The following is a 20428-nucleotide window of genomic DNA, read 5'->3' as shown; positions in this document are numbered from 1 at the left end:
GACGGAAATCGCGCAAGGTCACAATGCCAAGTGGGCTCGGCTTGCATATATGCGAATCTTTCTCTAGTATTTGCCAAGTTAATAAAAATGCAAAACCTCATTTGTGAAACCGTTGGATAAGTGTTTTTTAGACTTTTTTTTACAAATATAAGAATGCAAAGGCCATATGCAAAACGGTTGGTAGTTGTGGCGCACAACGGGGGCCAACCAAATGTCCCCTCACCCTTGTTTGGATAGTTGCAGGGTTGGGGATAAGGAAATGGACCCTCTATTTCCCACGATGCAAACGCCACGAAACGGATAAGAGAAGGCGAAGTTGACAGCAAGGGGAGACATTTTTCAAAAAAAGAAAAAAGGAAAAGAAAGGGGAAAAAAGAGGGAGGGGAGACGGAGGACCAGGAGCAGCGTCGAGCTAAAAGCGCCGGCGGCGGCCATGGCCACCGCGGATCCGACCCGGACTTTCATGAAGGACGTCAAACGCGTCATCATCAAGGTGATTGGATCGTCTGAGCAATCAGTTTGCAACTTTTGGGAATACCTATCCTCCTGGTTTTGACTACAGCTGATTATTACCTTTTTTTTCACAACAGTTGGGCACTGCAGTTGTCACGAGACATGATGGGCGACTGGCCTTAGGCAGGTTAGGAGCTCTTTGTGAGCAGGTACCAGCTGTTCTAATTCAAACTTTCATAATGCTCTATCAAATGGTGCAAGTCTGGGAAGATTCTTAGCCAAATATTCCTGGAAATGCAGGTGATGGAGCTGAATGCATTAGGATACGAGGTGATCATTGTGACCTCCGGTGCTATTGGTGTGGGGAAGCAGAGGCTCAAGAAAAGGAAGCTTGTCAATAGCAGCTTCGCTGATCTGCAATTGCCACAGATGGAGCTGGATGGAAAGGCTTGCGCTGCCGTTGGACAGAGTGGCCTCATGGCCCTTTACGATATGCTATTTACCCAAGTGTGTTTGTTAATTTGCTATCGAAATTCGTCGACAGTTCTGTACCTTGTCCATATGTTTCTAACGTTGAGCTTCCCGTTATACAGCTTGATGTATCCGCTTCCCAACTTCTTGTGACACACAGTGATTTTGAGAACCCAAACTTCCGGGAGAGGCTCCGTGGAACTGTTGAGTCACTATTAGATCTTAAAGTTGTCCCAATATTTAATGATAATGATGCCATCAGCACTAGAAAGGCTCTATATGAGGTTTGTTTTGTACCATGAATTGACTGTCTCTGAAAAATTCAACAGCATTTGCTGCACTGCTTGATAAATGTGATTCTGTGCTACTTATGCACCAGGACCTTAACCAATGCATGAGTCTGTTAAATTCTTAACAGCATTTTCGATGTCATGCTCATGAACAGTTTGTCTTAACAGGATTCACCTGGTATATTTTGGGATAATGACAGTTTAGCCAGTGTTCTGGCTATAGAACTCAAAGCAGATCTCCTTGTCCTACTTAGTGACGTGGATGGCCTCTACAGTGGTCCACCAAGTGAACCTCAATCAAAGATAATACATACCTACATCAAAGATCACAGTGAGATTACTTTTGGGGATAAGTCACGTGTAGGTAGTGGAGGAATGACAGCTAAAGTGAAGGCTGCTTTCGTGGCTTCAAACAGTGGCACACCTGTTGTTATTACAAGGTATGTATTGCGTTTGTCGTTCTTTAACAAGAGAATGATTTGTCAAAAAAAAAGAGAATGATAATTGCCCTTGGTTACTCATTTATATATTCCCCATGTTATATATCAAAATTCCCATGTGACGTTCAACTAATAAGTAAAATAGCTGATAGTTGGTGTGACTCACTGTATATTTGGTGTAGACTGCATTGGACTCGAGTGCTTCTTACATCTTATTGCAATGTTTCCACTCTGCCTTAATTAAATGTGTTGAAAGAAGAGAAGGTTATATCATGTTATTTATGGTATAGCTGGTCCTTTTAAATTTGAATTTTCTTGGAAATAGTACTTAGTCCCTACGCTTGATGTGTTATGGACAAACATTGCCAAATGGATTGAGTAGTTAGCTTGTAATAATAGTGTTCATTTTTCACCTTGACAGAAAGTAAATTTATATGTTGCAATCTATGTTTGTCTCTATGAGGAATAGCAAAGCAGTTTAACTTTCCTTTTAACCTTGAAGTGGATTAGCGTCTCAAAGCATTGTTAGAGTTCTCCAAGGAGAGAAAATTGGTACTCTCTTTCATAAGGACGCAAGTATGTGGGAACCATCCAAAGATGTTAGTGCTCATAAGATGGTTGTTGCTGCAAGAGAATGTTCAGGGCGTCTGCAGGTATTTTATCAAGACAATGCCTGGTGGAAGACACAAAGTGCTAGGCCACTCTTTTTCTGAATATTTTATTCTAACTTTGGACATTTATGAAACAGAATTTGTCATCGGATGAGCGAGAAAAAATATTGCTAGACGTTTCAGATGCTTTGGAGGAAAATGAGGATCTGATTAGAACTGAGAATGAAGCTGATGTAGCTGCTGCACAAGATACTGGCAGCTCTCCTCTTCTTTCATAAACTTTAATTCAATTTGAATAAAACAATTCCTGGCAAGAAGCATGGCAGAGAGGCTTCTCTCATCTTCCAAAAATTCCAATTATTTAGCTTATCTCTGAGATTGTTCTTATATTTTCTGCTATGCCCTTTGATACTTAACCTCCACACTTTGAGGAACTCTTAATTCTGTTCATTTCAATGCACCATCTTTTTGCTGCATTACTTGCAATAATGTTCTTGCCCTAGATTTTGGTGATTTTCGGGATAAAGTTAGCATGATCTAACCATGAATTTTCAAAGCAAAAAAGTTTGAAGATTTGTTTGCCATTTAGCTTAGAATTGAAGATAAGAGGCTGATGGTCAGACATGTATCTTGGAATTTTTCTAGGTTATTACAGGTAAGGATGAAAACGGTCAGAAACAATTGAAAATGGAATTACAATATAGAAAACGAACTCGATTGGTTCGGGGTATTTCTATATTTTAGCAATTAAAGAGTATAAAAAATGGTTGTGAAACCAACTAAAACTAACAAATTTTTATGTTTGATAAAAGTCAGAAATGGTATCAAAATATAGAAAACAGTATCATAATATAAAAAAACAAAAGTGGTCAGTTTGAAATATTTTCGTTCCGTTTCATCCTTAATTACAGGGGTAGTTCCTGTTCATAGGATCCAGACATTAGAACTGTCTAGTTTTTCCGAGAGGGTCATGTATGTTATTACTCAAGTAAACTTCCTGCCCACTAATTTCATTTGTTTGAGCTCATGGGTATTTATAGTCCGATTGAACATATCAAAAATTTTATTAATGTTCAACTTTTCGTTCTTCTCATTATTGAATAGCAGAATGTTGAAATCACCACCAATAATTAGAGGATATTTCACTTTCAACCAGCAGTTAGAAAGTTCAGTGAGGAACTGAGTTTTATGACAATGGCCCTGACCATTTCTATTCAACCTTTTTCCATAAACATTTGCAATAATAATAAACTCCCTAGCTTTACACTTCTCCAGATCAAACATTTCAGAACTGACACCACTCAGCATACCATTAGGACTCCAGTGCCATAAGAAGTTTTTATATGGATCAAGTTTCTAAAAAATTCAGTTATATCTCCTCTTCATGGCCTTGCAAACCTTTAAGGCTATAAAGCTGGCATGGCAATCCCAAAGTAAATATGAGGGAAGTGATCAAAAGCCCTTCTTGAACAGTCCTCTGAAGATGCCTCTTTGTCTGAAGATGAAAAGCTACTTGGCTGTTAGCTTTTCATCTTTAGCCAAGTACTCGGCTATTAGTTTTTTCATCTTCAGACCCCTTGGTTTGCCATCATGTTATCTTGTGCTCCTCCAGCACACTTAGTACTTGGCTGGCCCTGGCCTTCCAAGGGTCTTTGAAAAATATCAATTTTCTCAAAAGTGATCGAATGGAGGGATAGAATCATAGAAAGTATCTACTCGCTGTAACTCAGCTTACTCGACACAAAATCTCAAGCAAAATTGTAGTCACCAAACAAATAATCCAAAAGTGGATGCAATACGAATTAGTAATAATTTCAACAAACAACATACGTTTTGATCGAGAACAGGTACATTTTTACATCCTTTACATGCTGTCCTCTCTCCAATGCTCGGTTAGGGAGAAATCTGAAAGAAAAATTATTGTTCTTGAGGGATCGTGTGCAAGGCATAGCATCGCATCCGGAGTCAACCGAACCAAAATCCCCACCTCCCGAAAGAGCAAGTAATCCATGTAGTAATGTCCAATGGCGTTTCACCTTCCACTAGATGTCCTAGCACAACTCACAAACAGCATGGACGTTTCAGCACGAGACACCTTTCCTTACCACATGAACCTGTGATGAAAGATACATTTAATCAACAAGCTATGGAAGTGGAGGATCTACATCTATGGAATACACAGGCCACATTAACCTACTGAAATGGCATGCCATAGAAACAAATGATGAGGGAAATACAGGTACTGATAAACTGAGGACCTAGAAGCCAAAGAGGTACTTACATGAGAGAAACAAAGGAGACCTTAAAGCTCACTATAATTCCGCCAAACAGCCCGGAATTCCTCTCTGAATGTATTCAGACGTGCTTTCAGATTTGGTGTTCTGAAGCTTGCATGGAGCACAGTTGCTGTGGACAACAGAAAATACCATAAGGGTATTGTTTGCGATACACAAAATTTCAAAACCATACACTGGTCATACCAAATAGAGCAATGAGAAGTGCCCAGAGGACTGTGAGAAGACTGCATGAAGTCAACCAGAGCATACAGCTAACTGCAACCAAGGAAACAGGTGGTGTCAGTTTTGAAGACTATGGTGATATACTGATATATAGAATTTTACGAAGCCCAGGTATAGTGTTTGCACACCTGCAGAAAAGAACAGGACAAACACCCAGCGAGGTCGCCCACAAATATGAATTGATCTCTTCGAGCTAGGTCGACCGCGAAGAACAGGACTAATGAAAATAAAAATGACATTAGCATCACTTTGTAGTTACCAACAATAATATAAAGAAAAAAGAAACATCAGAAACTAAGATACCCACGTTATTGGTGGCCTCATCTTTGCAGCTAAATGTGGTGAAAACTGTCTTACGGTCCTTGTGACTTTCTCATTGAAAGTGACTGCAAAACTGAAATATCAAATCAAACATGATAATTAGTTTAAACTAACCATATACTAGAAAAGGAACTGATGATTCCTTGGCACATAATTTGAGAACCATGCATCACAGATAAACTCAAGGGAAGTCATAACTATTCTAGGTGCAATGCAAATACATGATATACTATTGATCCTTTCATATTTCCAATGTCAATAATGGATAGTTAAATCTTCCAATGAAAACTCAAGACTCAAGAGTAGGACATTCAATTGTTTGTCTTTACTCCCAATATTTCAATTGTTCCAAGAAAGACAAGTTATGAAAATTACTTCCATCATATCTGATATTTTGGTAGCTTAGTACTGAATCAAGGAATGAGGACTGTTAGAAGGAAATTACAGTGTTATGTAGAGATGTTTCTGTGTTCCCAAAACAAAAATTCTATCACTATCATTGTTTTTGAGGTGTCGCCTAGTCATCGCCTAGGCGACAAGGTGTGCAACAGGCGCTGGGCGTCAGGGTCACCACGACCTCCGATGGTATGGCGTCCGCCTCACACGGTTAGGCGTCTACTAGGCGGCATATGCGAAACTTGCGGAGGAAAAGCGCCGAAATCACTGTGGCCCACGGGAATCAACTGCGCATCCGCGCCAAAAGCAAAAGGGCAAGAATCGACCAGGCCTATACTGCTCTTCGCGCGCGAAATCTCTTGCTCGAGGCTTTTACCACGAGTGCAGGAGAGGGAGAGGAAGAGAGAAGGGGGTGGGCAAGGGGAGAGGAAGAGAAAGGGGTGGGCGGGCATCGAGCTCTGCTTGGCTGCTCCTCTGCTCGAGTCCGCTGGTCGGTCGCCCCTGCATCTCCGCTCAGCCTTATGCACCTTTCGTGGAGCCGCTCCTGCATCTCCACTTGGGTGCTCCTCTATTGATGTCCGCCTCCTCGAGTCCCTGCCACTGCTGGCCGTCCGCACCTTCCGCACGCCGCCGGCCATCCGCAATGCAGCTTCAAGCAGCCATCGCCGTCCGCAGGTCCACCCGCTTCGAGTCACTGTCGCCTTCGCAGGTCCATCCGCACCGCACCTGTCCGTCCGCTTCGAGTCTGTCCGCACCTGTACACCCCCTGCCTCATCTCGTGTTTTGGCTCACCAAATCTGCCGCTTTTCATATTTGTTTGCTCTGGCTTTGCTCATACTGGTGAATACAGTGTTCCGCTTTTTATATTATATTATTGGCCTGTCACATACCCACATACGGAGTAGACTAGTGCCTGCTTGTGCTTGGGTTGTTATCTTCTTTGACCATTACATAACACAAAGTGGATCTTTCTTTGATGAGTAATATCTGTTTGGGTTCTTTCTTTAATCTTTACACTTTTACAGAACACAAAGTAGAAGTTTTTCTTCCTTTAATTAGTATAATACTTACTGATTAGTACTCTTAGCTCTACTAGTATGTGCTGGCCTAAAGAATTGGGAATAAACAAGGCATGTATGTGCTGCACTAGTATCTATAATAATTTTAGCTTATGCAACACCTTCATGGCGCCTAAAATGTGCATGTGGCGTCGCCTAGGCGTCCGCCATAAGCGCCTAGGCATTGTGAAGGGGGTTTGGCGCCGCGCCACACCACAACACCTCAAAAACAATGATCACTAAAAAAATAGAAAAAGGTTTTCGGGCAAGGTTTTCCCCTTAAAAAAATAGGTCAATCTCTTCTAGTGAAACAGCAGCAAAGCTTTTGCCGTCCTTTGGAAAAAAAACTATATAAAATCTAAAACACTTTATGTATCAAAGAGCATAACACTTTGATGGAACAAACTGCAGCACACGAATTAAATTTACATGATACTCCCTTTAGGTCAGTAAACTTTTAGAAAAGACACTGGCCACTGAATGGCAAAGACGCACAGAAGAATGCAAGCAATCAGGTTTAAAGGCACTATGCAATATATCCACAGATAGAATGTATAATTTGGAGTTTAGTCTGCCATGACCAAATACGAAATCATGTATGCAGTATTGGTTTCTATGAATCCATTCAACAACATTTGTACTTCCATGCAATTTTTAGTAGTTTGTGAGGATTTTGAAAACAATATCATGGCTCTCAACTCTAGTACACACCTGGACCTATGGCTTAAAGCATAGCCAAAAGGAAAAAATCTGGAGCATTGAACTAGTAAACTGCAAATTGTCAATGTCCCATTAACTTGTACATACAAACTAATGATGAACTGAATAGAATTCCCAAAGTATAGTTTATTACATAATTTGTTAGACAGGGTTAACACCAAACTGTAGCTTCAAACTGAACAGCTTTTCATTAATCCAAAGATAAAAAAACTACTAGCTATCTGCTACTTCAGTTTAAAGCAGAATGCTTTTTATTAAAAGAAGTATGAACTTCACATTAACAATATCTTTGATACTTTGTTAGTTCAGCCGTTCAGGACTTCAGGGTAAACAGAAGTCTTAACCTGTGTAATAACTGAACAGTTGAAAAACCACAAAGAAAGGTGAATAAGGGCACAAGCACAGAAATGTTTACCTATCATTGAGAAATGCGATGCTAAGTCCAGTCATAAAAGCAGCAAGGATAGCAACTGGCTTCCAAAGGAAGCCCATCCCTGCATATACCCGTTGTTGCATGTCAATAAGCCTATAAATACGAGGAAAAGAAAGCTTATATATCATTTCCTTACCAAGGATGAACATGATCAAGATGAAATAGTTTGTCCTGTAGCTGCAAATCAAAATTAAGAAATTAATTCTAGGCACAAAAGTAATTAAAACTACGTGCCCTTCTAACAAGTTGGCTAGTGCACTATATGGCTCTCTAAGCTTGATGCATCTAGATCTAGAGTAGCAAAAAGAAAAAAAAAGTTTTGTGTATCATGCTTACGTGAACTACACAAAGTTAAAGCTCTAAGACTAAGACTGGTGTACATAATTTATATGCACATACGCACATTTATTACCCCAAGAGTAAGCCACTGAACATATATGAAAATCAACTAGGAAGAATTAAGTGTATTCCAGTTATTCCAACATATCCTAATCTAGCATATGTAAGCCAGTAGACAAGCTGAGGCCACAGAAGTCAATACAGAGGGCTACTCATTATGATGATCTGTATCATGAAACTACCAATTCATCAATCAAAATTTTCAAAAAGGCTAACCCACAGCTAGACGGTATCCTCCTGTAGTCCTGTGTAACTCCTTTAATCACGACCTGACTTGCTGAGACTCTAAAATAATGCTTACACCTATAAGCAGCATACATTTTCATAGCCTTGACATCTTATGCAAGTATGTGAACCATGAGAATGAAACAAGGGCTGAGATTGGACAAATACGCTCTAAGGAATTCACCAGTTCACTCAGGGAAATCTGCACCCGATTTATCTGCATTAACCGTACGAGCAACATGTCCTGCAGTCTGAACCTACCAAAAGGAGTACAACCTCGAGCACGCATACACACAAATCTAATCTTTTCCGCGGGGGGGGGGGGGCCTGATCCAGCAGAATTCACTCTACATGCCCACAAATCCAAGTGGAAGCAGCCAAAACATGGGCCACTATTCAAATTCAATACAGTACGCGAGACCTGGGCAAATCGTGGATTAGCACGAGGCAGGGAAAAGAACAAAAAAAGGTATACTAGGCAATTATAGGCACCAATACGGTGAGAGTCAGGGAGGGAAGGAGGGAGGAGGCGGATCGTACTAGTAGAGGTTGCACTTGAGGCGGCTGGTCCACTTGGAGTAGGAGCGTGGGACGGTGAAGCGGGAGAAGAACTCCGGCACAGGCCGCGGCGGCGTGGACCAGTCCACCTCCCGCAGCGCGTCCACCAGGTCCTCCGCCGTCACCGCACTCCAGTCCATCTCCGGCGATCCCGACCCTGCGGAACCCTAGGGGGAGCGAGCGTGCGACGGCGGCGCGAGCGGGGTGGTGGAAGGACGGGCGGCGGCGGCGGCGACGCTTCTGGACCGGCTGGGTCGCGTCGGACGGGCGGTGTGGTCCGGTCGCGCTGGTGGGCGTCGGCTTCCTTGCGGGGTTGGGGAATCGCGGATGCGGAGTACTGCGCGGAGGAGAACTGGAGACGAGAGAATGCTTCTGCCGTTTCGCGTGTGCCGCGGCCGCGTTTCGTTGCCTCGTTTGCTTGGGTTGGAGGGTGGCGTGCGCGTGGTGGAGTGGGGCGCCGCCGCTCGGCCTGGTGGGGTCTAGTGGGCCGATCGCGTTTCCTCTTTTTCGCATGCGGCTGAGAACTGGCCATCGCGCGATGCCGGGTCGGCCTGGTGGGCTGTGACCTTTGGGCTTTGGCCTGGTGGGCTTTTGGACCTTTGGGCTGAACTTTTGGTGAGCCTGATGTGGTACTGCTGGGCTGGCTGCAACTCGACCCGTGACGTGTTGTCGTTTGCTTCCCAAGACGTTTGTGACTTGTCCTGTCCCGTGCGCGCAGCCCTATCCTGGTCAACGGTGTACCGCAGGCTTCAACCAATGCGTTATGCATATGCGTGCACGGTGCAGAAATCCTGTAGCATCAAAGTCAGGCAAGTTTTCCGGGTACAGACTTTTCACCCGAAAATTCATAAATTTTTTAAGATTCTTCATCACATCAAATTTTACGGCACGTATATAGAGTATTAAATATAAATAAAAAAATATAATTAAGGCCTTTGAGAGAACGCTGATGAACAGCTTTTTTTTTCTTCCGTCACGTGTCTGGTCTGTGGTATCTGGCTCTCTGCACCTGTAGCGGAGTGAACCGGAGACCCTGACCGCCTGACGGGACGGTAAAGGCCAGGTGGCCGCGCATCCCGCTGCCGCGGCCAAGTGTTCCAATGGGAGGAACTCCTGTGACCTGTCACTGTGCGCCGTGCGCGAGCCGCGCCAAAACGCCGCGGCGCGGCCCGGCGTGGATCCCCTTTTGGCGCTGTCAGGGGACGGCGCCTGCTTGGCTGTGACTTGTGAGCGCCGCAGATTCCACCACCCACCCCACCCCATCAGATCAGGTTGCCAACAAAAGACGTTTGTCGCGTGCGCCACATTTTTTCCACGGAAGGCACAGCAGTGCCGTCGTGCGCCACGAGCACGCGCTCCGAGTCCGAGCTCGCCACGGCTGCCGAAACCAGGCCACCGTGCTCGAGCTCGATCGCCGATCGCTGGCCACTCGTGTGCGTGCCACCTGCACAGTCCTCCCATCGCGATACAGTATATACCAGTGGGCGATACTGATCCCATATTCCCATCGTTCATGAGTGTGGCATGTTAGCGGCGCCTAGGTTAGGCAACGCGCACAGCGACGCGCTTGGACTTTGGAGCGGCTCGCCGGCCCCGTTGGCTGAAGACACCAGAAACCTGCACACGCGTTCGCTTCTGCTGTCCACAACGGCCTGTGTTTGTATTAGCATTAGCAGTACATGTGCGTGCCTACGTATTTTGGAGAGAACAAAAAACAGGCGTAAACAAGGTAGAGCCTCTTTGGATCCACAAGCTAAATTTTAGTTGGGTGAATTTAGTTGCTAGAGACCAAACGATCCAGCTAAAAAGTCAAGCTGAAATTTATGTGAGTTTACCTGTTTCAATCCAGTTAGAGCTAGTTGAATTTTAGTTATGTCTATTAGCTGGAGAATTCAATCACGCCCGCTAAAGTTTAGCTAGGACAACTTTTAGTTGGCTAAAAATATTTTAAAATTTTAGCTAACTAAGTTAAGTTAGGTAGTTCCAAACAAACCAATATATATTGACAAAATATATTGATGTGTTAGCTTGACACGAACTTATAAAATGATTTTCCTTTGTTGTTCCAAGAGATTGTAAAATAATATAATACACAACATTTTAAACTATGTTTTCTTTCTAGAACGAGTCGGCAGGGAGTCCTTTACCTATTTTTTTATTAAATAAAAGATTAATAATAATTACAAAGGTTGAAAAAAAAGGGTGAACATCCTGGGTTTCATGGAGTTTTGCAAGATTATTATCTCTTATTAATTTTGTTTTTTCCATGTTTCATGTTAACGGAATGTCACGAGCCATCAATTGTTACCTTCACCTTCATCTACTACTATTTATTTATTTATTTATTTATTTATTTATTTATTTATTTATTTATTATTTATTTATTTATGAGATTATAGATTTATTAAAAACGTACTTATCCGATGACGTGGGTTTTACTGGTCGTTTCTTCCTCTCATATCCTAGTCATGTTCATGCCTTTAACGCCTTTGTTTTCCTGTAACGTATGACGTATGGTGTTGTTTGGTTTAGGATTGGAAACGGCCACAGCGATGCAACCAAAACCACTAGCGAGGGATACAAACATTTTGTTTGGTCAGTGTTGTCCTACAGTGTGCTTTGATTTTTCTCGCGAGTCCGGATCCACAGACACCAAGGGAGTGGGTAGCGTTGGGCTAGAAGGGAGTTGAAACACAGAAATTTCTATAAAAAAAAAATCATACAAGAATTTCACTGAATAAAATGAAACCTCTCCACATTCCACATTCCAAAAAAGTATTAGGGCCCGTTTGAACGTAGATATTGGAGATGTTGGAAACTTGGAATTGAATTGGTACTAATACCAAATTAGATTTATATTGAAAATGGTACCAATAACAAAGTACTTGTTTGGATGTAGATTATTAGTTGAAATCAAATGCAGTGCCGAATATAAACTCTTGTTTTCATGTGCATGTCATGGAATTGGGAATTGATCCATCTTCTTCCCCACCTCACACATGATATAGCCCCTACTGAGCATGGTGTTGCACCTTGCTACAATGGGAGAACATGAGGTCTCCGTGCGAGGCCAAGGAGGTCTTCGTCCATTCGAATCCCCCTCCCGTCCTCCCCCTCGATTCCCCTGTTCCCCTCGAATTTGAACCTTCCCGAATCCATGTACGCTAGCCCCCAAACCTTCTAGAGTGTTCCTCCTCGTCTACCATGAGCTGCCGCGAGCCCGCCGCCTCCCCTTCCGCGACCTCTCCAACCTCCACACCCTTGGACCTGACCCCAATGTTGTACCTCTCTCACCACAATTCTTCACCACCTCCAAATCGCCCCTCCACGCTCCCACTCCGACGCCACTTCGCTACCGGAGGCCTAGCAACGATGCCCTAACCTTGACGCCCCTCGGGTGTCGCCTTGGCGCGCTCGTGGTCGATCTGTCGTGCTCCGCTCGCTGCGTCAAGTCTGGCCGCGAGCGCACCCTCCATGCCTTTGTTGCATCGACCTCGCCATGATTGGTGTGCGAGGGGGTGGAGGAGCTAGTGGCGAGGCGAGCGATGAATGACGCCTCCTTTTTTTTCCACGAGCGCAAAAGCACTACACATGGGGAGACGAAGCAACCCGATTCAACCAAAAACAAAGGAGGAGACATCAGTATTGTGGGCGGGGTCACGCAGACGTGTCACACATCTGGTTGAAGATTTTGTAACGTAATCTGCATTGTTATCCAGTTGCGCTGTTTTTTGTCTGTTTCAAGTGGCCCCTCAATCAGTTATGACGGATATCCGATATGGACGTGTGGAAACAAGATACCGCTTCCGTGTGAGGGTTATTTATTAACGTTGTCAACTATTTTATTCCCACGCCGAACCAAAACAAAACGTGGAATCATCCATTTTGGGATTGGTACCCCACATGGCCACCTTTCCCCCTTCCTCTTCGTGCGACAGCGAGCTCCACGGGCATGGCGCCCCTTCCCTTCCTTAGCCTGGCCACCTCTACCGTCGCTAAGCCCCTAACCGCCTGACCACCTTCTCTACCGTTTGACCAGCCCGCCGCTCCCCGCCAATCCTTTCTATACCCGCCGGAGTTGGGAAGGAGAGGGGGAGAGACCAGAGGTGCAAGCTCGTCGTCTCTAATGTTGGCGAGGCGCGGGCACAGGCAAGTGCGGTCATGGTGCGCTCCACACGCACACGAACCCTTTGCTTGCTTGAGTTTGCGACCCCTACACCTCTACTAGTCCCTGACATCCCAGTAGTACGTGGGTCCAACGAGTCCTCGTGCATCCGATGGCTCCGGCTGCGCTCCCTCCTCTCTCTCATCCGTTGATACCCTGCCCAGATAAACCCATCTGGATGACGGCGGCCCAGACACGCGCCGCGGTAGGTTGTTGTTGCGATCTGCTCGCCCCAGCCCCATCTAGCCACTTCAAAACCCTCCTCACACCTCTCTCTCCTCCACCCTCCTTTACCTATCTCTCCTCCGGCCTCCTCGCGATTGCGGCGACGAGTCGGCGAGAGAGAGAGAGAGAGAGCTGCCCCGCAAGAAAAAAAACGGATAAGAGAGGGAGAAGTTGACAGCGAGGGGGAGACGGAGGACCAGGAGCGGCGTCGAGCTAAAAGCGCCGGCGGCGGTCATGGCCACCGCGGACCGGACCCGGTCTTTCATGAAGGATGTTAAACGCGTCATCATCAAGGTGATTGAATCGTACGATTGGCGACGGCCGCCGACCTGTTAGATCTGAATCGCGCGATTTGTTTGGTGCTATTTGCATTGCGTTGTTCCTTTTTTTTTTTCATATTCTTGTGTGTTTTCGACTCGTGTTTTTTTATAGCGCGAATAATTATTGAGTAACCGTGTTCGATTCTGGGTTTTCTTCGTCTAGGTAAGTGTAAGTGGCGAGGCAGCAGGGTTTTGTTTGGGTTTTATATTTTGCTTCTATCCCTTATAGTCGAGTTGACGGGTTGATGGTGAAAGTTGATACGCTGACTCCTATGTTTGGAATTTTGGTGTCGTAATCTTAGTTTGCTATATGGTTTTTATCAGATTTTGTCAGATGTGAAATGCGAGTGCGTAGAGAAGCCATCCTGTCTGATTTTTTTTTCGTATGCGAATCAACTCGTTCGAATTGCCGGATTCTTTCTCCTCTGTTTTTGCCGGATTGTTTCTTCTCTGTTTTTTTTATTCGAATTGCCGGGTTGTTTCTCCTCTGTTATTTTGGGAATATCGGGAGCTAGATTAGTCTATCTACTATGAAATTGCTTGCCCGGAAAAAAAAAGTTGGTTTTGCGGGGGTCGGGGTTGTGCAAGGTCAGTACCAGTGTGCCGTCCCACCCCACCACAAAGTTGGCAACTTTTGGGAATTACCTATCCGAGTATATCCGTCTGGATCTTCTGGTTTTGATTACAGCTGATTCTAACCCTTTTCACAACAACAGGTGGGCACTGCAGTTGTCACGAGGCATGATGGGCGACTAGCTCTGGGTAGATTAGGGGCTCTTTGTGAGCAGGTAGCAGTTCTAATTCAAACTTTCATAATGTTCTATCAACTAGTGAAGTCTGGAAAGATTCTTAGCCAAATATTCGTGGCAATGCAGGTGAAGGAGCTGAACGCCCTAGGATACGAGGTGATCATTGTGACCTCAGGTGCTGTTGGTGTGGGGAAGCAGAGGCTTAAGTACAGGAAGCTTGTCAATAGCAGCTTTGCTGATCTGCAAAAGCCACAGATGGAGCTGGATGGAAAGGCCTGTGCTGCCGTTGGACAGAGTGGCCTCATGGCTCTTTACGATATGCTATTTACTCAAGTGTGTTTGTTAACTTGCTATCGAAATTTGTCGACTGTTCTGTGCTGTGTCCATATGTTTCTAATGTTGAGCTTCCCGTTGTGCAGCTTGATGTATCCTCTTCCCAGCTTCTTGTGACAGACAGTGATTTTGAGAATCCAAACTTCCGGGAGAGGCTCCGTGAAACTGTTGAGTCACTATTAGATCTTAAAGTTGTACCAATATTTAATGAGAATGATGCCATCAGCACTAGAAAGGCTCCATATGAGGTTTGTGTTGTACCATGAATGACTTTGAAAATTTCAACAGCATTTGCTGCACTGCTTGATAAATGTTATTCTGTGGTTCTGTGCTACTTATGCACCTGGACCTTAACCAATGCATGAGTCTGTTAAATTCTTGGTAGCATTTTCGATGTCATGCTCATTAACAGTTTGTCTTTACAGGATTCATCTGGTATATTTTGGGATAACGATAGTTTAGCCGGTCTTCTGGCTATAGAACTCAAAGCAGATCTTCTTGTTCTACTCAGTGACGTGGATGGCCTCTATAGTGGTCCACCAAGTGAACCTCAATCAAAGATAATACATACCTACATCAAAGAAAAACATCACAATGAAATTACTTTTGGGGATAAGTCACGTGTAGGTAGAGGAGGAATGACAGCTAAAGTGAAGGCTGCTTTCGTGGCTTCAAACAGTGGCACACCTGTTGTTATTACAAGGTATGTACCGTTCTTTAGCAAGAGAATGATAACTGCCCTTCGTTACTCATTTATATATTGTCCAGGTGATATATCAAAATTCCCATGTGATGTTCAACAAGTAAAATAGCTGATAGTTGGTGTGACTCACTATATATTTGTTGTAGACTGCATTGGAGTCAAGTGCTCTTACATCTTATTGCTATGTTTCCGCTGTTCCTTAATTAAATGTGTTGAATTGATAAGTAGTTGACTACATATTTGTTGTAGACTGCATTGGAGTCAAGTGCTCTTACATCTTATTGCTATGTTTCCACTGTTCCTTAATTAAATGTGTTGAATTGATAAGTAGTTGTATCATGCTATGGTATAATTTTAAGTTTGTTTTTCTTGGAAATAGTACTTAGTCCCTGCGCTTGGTGTGTTATGGACAAACATTGCAAAATGGATTGAGTAGTTAGCTTGTCATAATAGTGTTCTTTTTTCACCTCGACAAGACAAGTAAATTCATATGTTGTAATCTATGTTTGTCTCTTTACGACGAATAGCGAAGTGGTTTAACTTTCTTTTTATCGTTGAAGTGGATTTGCGTCTCAGAGCATTGTTAGAGTTCTCCAAGGAGAGAAAATTGGTACTCTCTTTCATAAGGATGCAAGTTTGTGGGAACCATCCAAAGATGTTAGTGCTCGTGAGATGGCCCTTGGTGCAAGGGAGTCTTCAAGGCGTTTGCAGGTATCTTATTAAAACAATGCCTACTGGAAGACACAAAATACTAGCCCATTTTTTCCTGAATATTTTATGCTAACTTTGGACATTTATGAAACAGAATTTGTCATCTGATGAGCGCAAGAAAATATTGTTGGACGTTGCAGATGCCTTGGAAGAGAATGTGGATTTAATTAGAACTGAGAATGAAATAGATGTATCTGCAGCACAAGAGGCAGGATATGAACCATCTTTGGTTGCGAGATTGACTTTGAAGCCAGGAAAGGTAGCCTTAGTGTATATTTCAGCATATATTATAACCGCAATCGTATATTAATTTCATGTTCCTTGTTTTTTTATTTATTGGATTGTTGTGCATTTTTTCTTCTTGGTGTTTTTCTTTTCAATTTGATTCACCTTAATGTTTTATCATGTTACAGATAGCAAGCCTTGCGAAATCCATTCGCACTCTTGCATATATGGAAGACCCAATCAATCAGATAATTAAAAGAACAGAGGTGACTATAAACTCTTTAACAAAGGAAAGACTAACATATTTTACCAAAGATAAATGTTACATATTGATTTCAGGTTGCTGAAGATCTGGTTCTCGAAAAAACATCTTGTCCTCTAGGTGTGCTATTGATCGTTTTTGAGTCCAGGCCTGATGCCTTGGTCCAGGTAGTTTTTTAATCATAATTTACCATTTACTTTTCATTTCACCATGTGACTTGTTGTTTTGTTAATGCTTAGTACTTAAGCATATTTATAAATTATAAGCTATATTTGATCTTGATATCATTGTGTAGATTGCGTCTTTAGCAATCCGAAGTGGCAACGGTCTTCTCCTGAAAGGTGGAAAAGAAGCCATGAGGTCAAACACAATACTGCATAAGGTATTTTCTCATGCTGACATGCCATGTTTTTAGATTGGTGTCATGATATAAATTTCTTATATAGGTTATAATTGGTAATAAATTTCTTATAGGTTATAACTAGTGCAATTCCTAGCAACGTGGGTGAAAAACTTATTGGCCTTGTTACAAGTAGAGATGAAATCGCTGATTTACTAAAGGTGAGTGTTATATATTTTGAGACTAATGATTCTACCAATATGCCAAATAAGCCTGAACTCATAACACACTCTACAGCTTGATGATGTGATTGATCTTGTCATTCCAAGAGGCAGCAATAAGCTGGTGTCGCAAATCAAGTCATCAACTAAGATCCCTGTCCTTGGTCATGCTGGTAAATTTATCTCCCAATAGTATGTTTTGGTACAAACAGTTCTCTACAATATTTAAAATATGTTGACTAGTGTTTGATTTCTGTATTTTTCCTATGTAGATGGTATCTGTCATGTATACATCGACAAATCAGCTGACATGAATATGGCAAAACGAATAGTGCTGGACGCTAAAATTGATTACCCAGCAGCCTGCAATGCTATGGTATGTCTACAATTTATATTATTTAACATGCCTCTTTTCAGCTTGTTAATTACTTTTGTTGGCACATCTTTACTCGAGAACCAAGTAAAACCTTTACACACATTAGACAACTTAAGAGCGTGCTCGACATGAGCCACTCAGTGCCTCTCCAATCATCCTAGTATTTTGTGTTTTTCTTTTATAAAGAAAATCCTTCTTAATCCTTGATTCACCATTAATCTTTCTCTTTCAAAAATTAATTTAATATATATAACTACAGTCAATTAAGATGTTGATTCCTTGTAACCCACCTTTTCGTATAACATATTTACTTTCACAGTAGAGATCTTTGTGACAAGTATGATATTTTCGGTACAACTCATGATATTGTTACTCCTTTTTTTTCATAAGTCTAGACACCTTAACTTATTTCAGATTCAGATATAACATATTTTGCTTGTATAATGCAGGAGACATTGCTTGTTCATAAAGATCTCATAAATGCTCCAGGTCTTGATGACCTACTGCTAGCACTCAAAACAGAAGGTTAAAAGTTTACTTGCTCATCCTTAAAATGTAGTATATATCTGCTCCTTGTTTCTAGATACAACTAAGGGCTTGTTTGGCTGCACTTAGTCAATCCTTTGTAGTTCTCATAATATGCCTTTGTTAATATCACACAAAATAAGTTGTTAGTACATGAAATGAGGTATATTTGCATGGAAGAATAAACACATGTAAGTAATACGTTCAACTCTTGTTAGAATTTTGTTAGCAGATGCCTACATCTCTAGTATGTGGCCATTTGTTATCATTTTGGATAAATCTGGTTATGCAAGGCAGTTCCATTTGTCCACTTTCATCAAGTTCTATACTTCTATGAACTTGTGGATTGCTTCTTTGACCACTTTCATCAAAGTTCTATACTTCTATACTTCTGATTGCTTCCTTGTTCTTAGAAAAGAAACTTGTAATGTATTGCAGGAGTTGCTATTTATGGAGGGCCTGTTGCACATGAACTATTGTGCATTCCAAAAGCAGATTCATTACATCATGAATATAGCTCTATGGCCTGCACAATTGAATTCGTTGATGATGTACAGTCAGCAATTGACCATATACATCGTTACGGAAGGTAGTCTCCCTCCCCTCCCTCATTGTTGAAAATCTAGTAAACCTGAGATTCACTGCTTTTTATTTCAGTGCACATACAGATTGCATTGTTACTACAGATGATAAAGTAGCAGAAACTTTTTTGCGTCAAGTTGATAGGTACGTTTAAACATCAGCGTCCCTTCTTTTTATACATTTTTACTGTATGTACAATGTTGTTTTGTTCTGAATTCAATGATGATTAGATATCTCACTGATTTTAGTTTACTTCTACAATTGCAACAGTGCTGCTGTATTTTATAATGCGAGCACACGATTCTCTGATGGGGCTCGTTTTGGATTGGGTGCTGAGGTACGTCCTATCTTTTATGGCGTTTTTAGTGAAAATTTTGGAATAAGCGGGAATATCTTACATTGGCATAAAGTTTATCGTTTCTAGCGATTGCTTACTGTTTTCATCTTAATATTTCTACCTTTGGAATATCTTGAATAGGTTGGCATAAGCACAGGGCGCATACATGCTCGCGGACCTGTGGGTGTTGAAGGTCTCTTAACAACACGCTGGTAAGTGGATTTCCATTCAATCTATACCCTTCAGTTATTCTTCTGTTCTTGTAACCCTATTTCCTAATAACTGCACAGCCATGCTTCTTATCAGAAGTGTAAAACTGAGATGTGCAGTTGGTAGAGTTCTTGACTGGTGCTAGGATATTATACTCTGCTCTCACTGATAAATAATACCCTGCACTTCGCAACAGAGAGTCTCTCCGCTAAGATGTGCAGGGTATTTAACATAAAGCTCCCTATATTGCAAAACATAGTTTTTGCAGTTTATATGTTATACGGGTTCCTTATATTTGCGCATTTGAGTCCTCAATATATACAATATTGATAGCTCGTTGGTCATTCTGTGTGAGCTTGGGACCCCACCTCCCCAATAAAGCAGTGCTGGAAGTAATAGAGCACTGATGGACTAAAGCTACTATTATGTCAGTTTATATGTTCGAAGGTTGGAGACCCACCTTCCCGATAAAGCACCTGAACAATTTATATGCTCTTGAATAGTGGATTTTCTAAATTTTGGTTTGTCTAATTCTCTGCTATTTTAATACTGGTTACAACAATATTGTATATTTATGGATGTTCACTTTAACCTATAGGATCATGCGAGGGAGTGGGCAAGTGGTGAACGGTGACAAGGATATTGCATACACCCATAAGAACCTTCCTTTGCAATGAGGCAGGTAATGGTTATTTTTTCATAAAGCTGATGCAAGTCATTTGATCTTATAAAGTACTTTTAAATGATAATGGTAGGAAAAGCGTACTAAACCTAAGAAATTATGCAGGGCATTTTTGTGCTTAATCAGGATTCGTGTCGATCCAGTGATGTATGATAGTTTCATCAGATAGGAGCAGAGAATGGTGAATCTTTTCGATTGAGGACTGTGAATCCATGGACTGCAATGTTCAGTCAGTGTGTAGACCATCATTCTGGTGGTTCATTCTGTATGAGCTTGGAGGCCACCCTCCCTAATAAAGCAGTGCTGGGAGTCAGGGCACTGATGTACCGTGTACCGAGGGTGTCTAGGTTAAACAAGATAAACCGGTTATATTCTTATATTTATTTTCTTTTTTTGGTGCGATCGAACCCATATGTCACAGGTTTTTTGTGCCGACTTGTTTCTTATGAGCTATCCTAACCGGGTTGTGATTACACGACATCTTGATACCGGGTGTGTTAGATGCTGTAGCTGTGGCTTTACGCCATCTTCAGATCACTGTATTGAGTATTGACAGCAGAAGCCAGCT

General features: G+C 42.3%; 3 protein-coding genes across 4 annotated transcripts; 2 read left to right on the top strand and 1 right to left on the bottom strand.

The window, feature by feature from the left end:
• On the top strand, nucleotides 297-2741 carry LOC8072535 (delta-1-pyrroline-5-carboxylate synthase 1). The gene is made up of 7 exons (XM_002441159.2): nucleotides 297-493; nucleotides 591-662; nucleotides 754-960; nucleotides 1047-1208; nucleotides 1383-1654; nucleotides 2157-2307; nucleotides 2403-2741. The coding sequence occupies exons 1-7, from the start codon at nucleotides 434-436 to the stop codon at nucleotides 2541-2543; spliced, it is 1065 nt and encodes a 354-aa protein (XP_002441204.1). The 5' UTR covers nucleotides 297-433; the 3' UTR covers nucleotides 2544-2741.
• Nucleotides 4024-9296, bottom strand: LOC110430202 (PRA1 family protein A1-like). Its single transcript, XM_021447401.1, has 8 exons — nucleotides 8877-9296; nucleotides 7849-7889; nucleotides 7695-7773; nucleotides 5092-5178; nucleotides 4913-5001; nucleotides 4746-4817; nucleotides 4547-4671; nucleotides 4024-4379 (listed from the first exon to the last, which is right to left on the bottom strand). Exons 1-7 carry the CDS (start codon nucleotides 9032-9034, stop codon nucleotides 4568-4570), a joined length of 630 nt encoding a protein of 209 aa, XP_021303076.1. The 5' UTR covers nucleotides 9035-9296; the 3' UTR covers nucleotides 4024-4379; nucleotides 4547-4567.
• LOC110430201 (delta-1-pyrroline-5-carboxylate synthase 1) lies at nucleotides 13245-20340 on the top strand. 2 transcript variants are annotated; one of them, XM_021447400.1, is made up of 20 exons: nucleotides 13245-13578; nucleotides 14321-14392; nucleotides 14480-14686; nucleotides 14773-14934; nucleotides 15112-15389; nucleotides 15950-16100; nucleotides 16195-16359; nucleotides 16514-16591; nucleotides 16665-16754; nucleotides 16883-16969; nucleotides 17062-17148; nucleotides 17225-17321; nucleotides 17421-17524; nucleotides 17974-18049; nucleotides 18488-18638; nucleotides 18707-18775; nucleotides 18902-18968; nucleotides 19110-19180; nucleotides 19777-19856; nucleotides 19966-20340. In XM_021447400.1, the coding sequence occupies exons 1-19, from the start codon at nucleotides 13519-13521 to the stop codon at nucleotides 19853-19855; spliced, it is 2151 nt and encodes a 716-aa protein (XP_021303075.1). In that variant the 5' UTR covers nucleotides 13245-13518; the 3' UTR covers nucleotide 19856; nucleotides 19966-20340. The 2 variants fall into 2 exon arrangements, with proteins under 2 accessions (XP_021303075.1, XP_021303074.1); XM_021447399.1 differs by having other exon boundaries at nucleotides 13246-13578; nucleotides 19777-19860.

Source organism: Sorghum bicolor, chromosome 9 (genome assembly GCF_000003195.3).
Source record: "Sorghum bicolor cultivar BTx623 chromosome 9, Sorghum_bicolor_NCBIv3, whole genome shotgun sequence".
Taxonomy (NCBI): domain Eukaryota; kingdom Viridiplantae; phylum Streptophyta; class Magnoliopsida; order Poales; family Poaceae; genus Sorghum; species Sorghum bicolor.
The sequence above is the reverse complement of the archived record's forward strand: the minus strand, read 5'-3'. Positions and strand labels throughout refer to the sequence as shown.

What these genes read in the sequence shown, in the direction of transcription:
- LOC8072535 (XM_002441159.2), top strand. Translation starts at nt 434, where the DNA reads ATGGCCACCGCGGATCCGACCCGGACTTTCATGAAGGACGTCAAACGC. An exon ending in TCAAACGCGTCATCATCAAG is followed by an intron (nt 494 to 590) that starts GTGATTGGATCG and finishes TTTTCACAACAG; the next exon opens with TTGGGCACTGCAGTTGTCAC. An exon ending in ACACCTGTTGTTATTACAAG is followed by an intron (nt 1,655 to 2,156) that starts GTATGTATTGCG and finishes TTAACCTTGAAG; the next exon opens with TGGATTAGCGTCTCAAAGCA.
- LOC110430202 (XM_021447401.1), bottom strand. Translation starts at nt 9,034, where the DNA reads ATGGACTGGAGTGCGGTGACGGCGGAGGACCTGGTGGACGCGCTGCGG. An exon ending in CTCAAGTGCAACCTCTACTA is followed by an intron (nt 7,890 to 8,876) that starts GTACGATCCGCC and finishes TTTGATTTGCAG; the next exon opens with CTACAGGACAAACTATTTCA. An exon ending in CTTGATCATGTTCATCCTTG is followed by an intron (nt 7,774 to 7,848) that starts GTAAGGAAATGA and finishes GGGTATATGCAG; the next exon opens with GGATGGGCTTCCTTTGGAAG.
- LOC110430201 (XM_021447400.1), top strand. Translation starts at nt 13,519, where the DNA reads ATGGCCACCGCGGACCGGACCCGGTCTTTCATGAAGGATGTTAAACGC. An exon ending in AAATCGCTGATTTACTAAAG is followed by an intron (nt 17,149 to 17,224) that starts GTGAGTGTTATA and finishes CACACTCTACAG; the next exon opens with CTTGATGATGTGATTGATCT. An exon ending in GTTTTGGATTGGGTGCTGAG is followed by an intron (nt 18,969 to 19,109) that starts GTACGTCCTATC and finishes TATCTTGAATAG; the next exon opens with GTTGGCATAAGCACAGGGCG.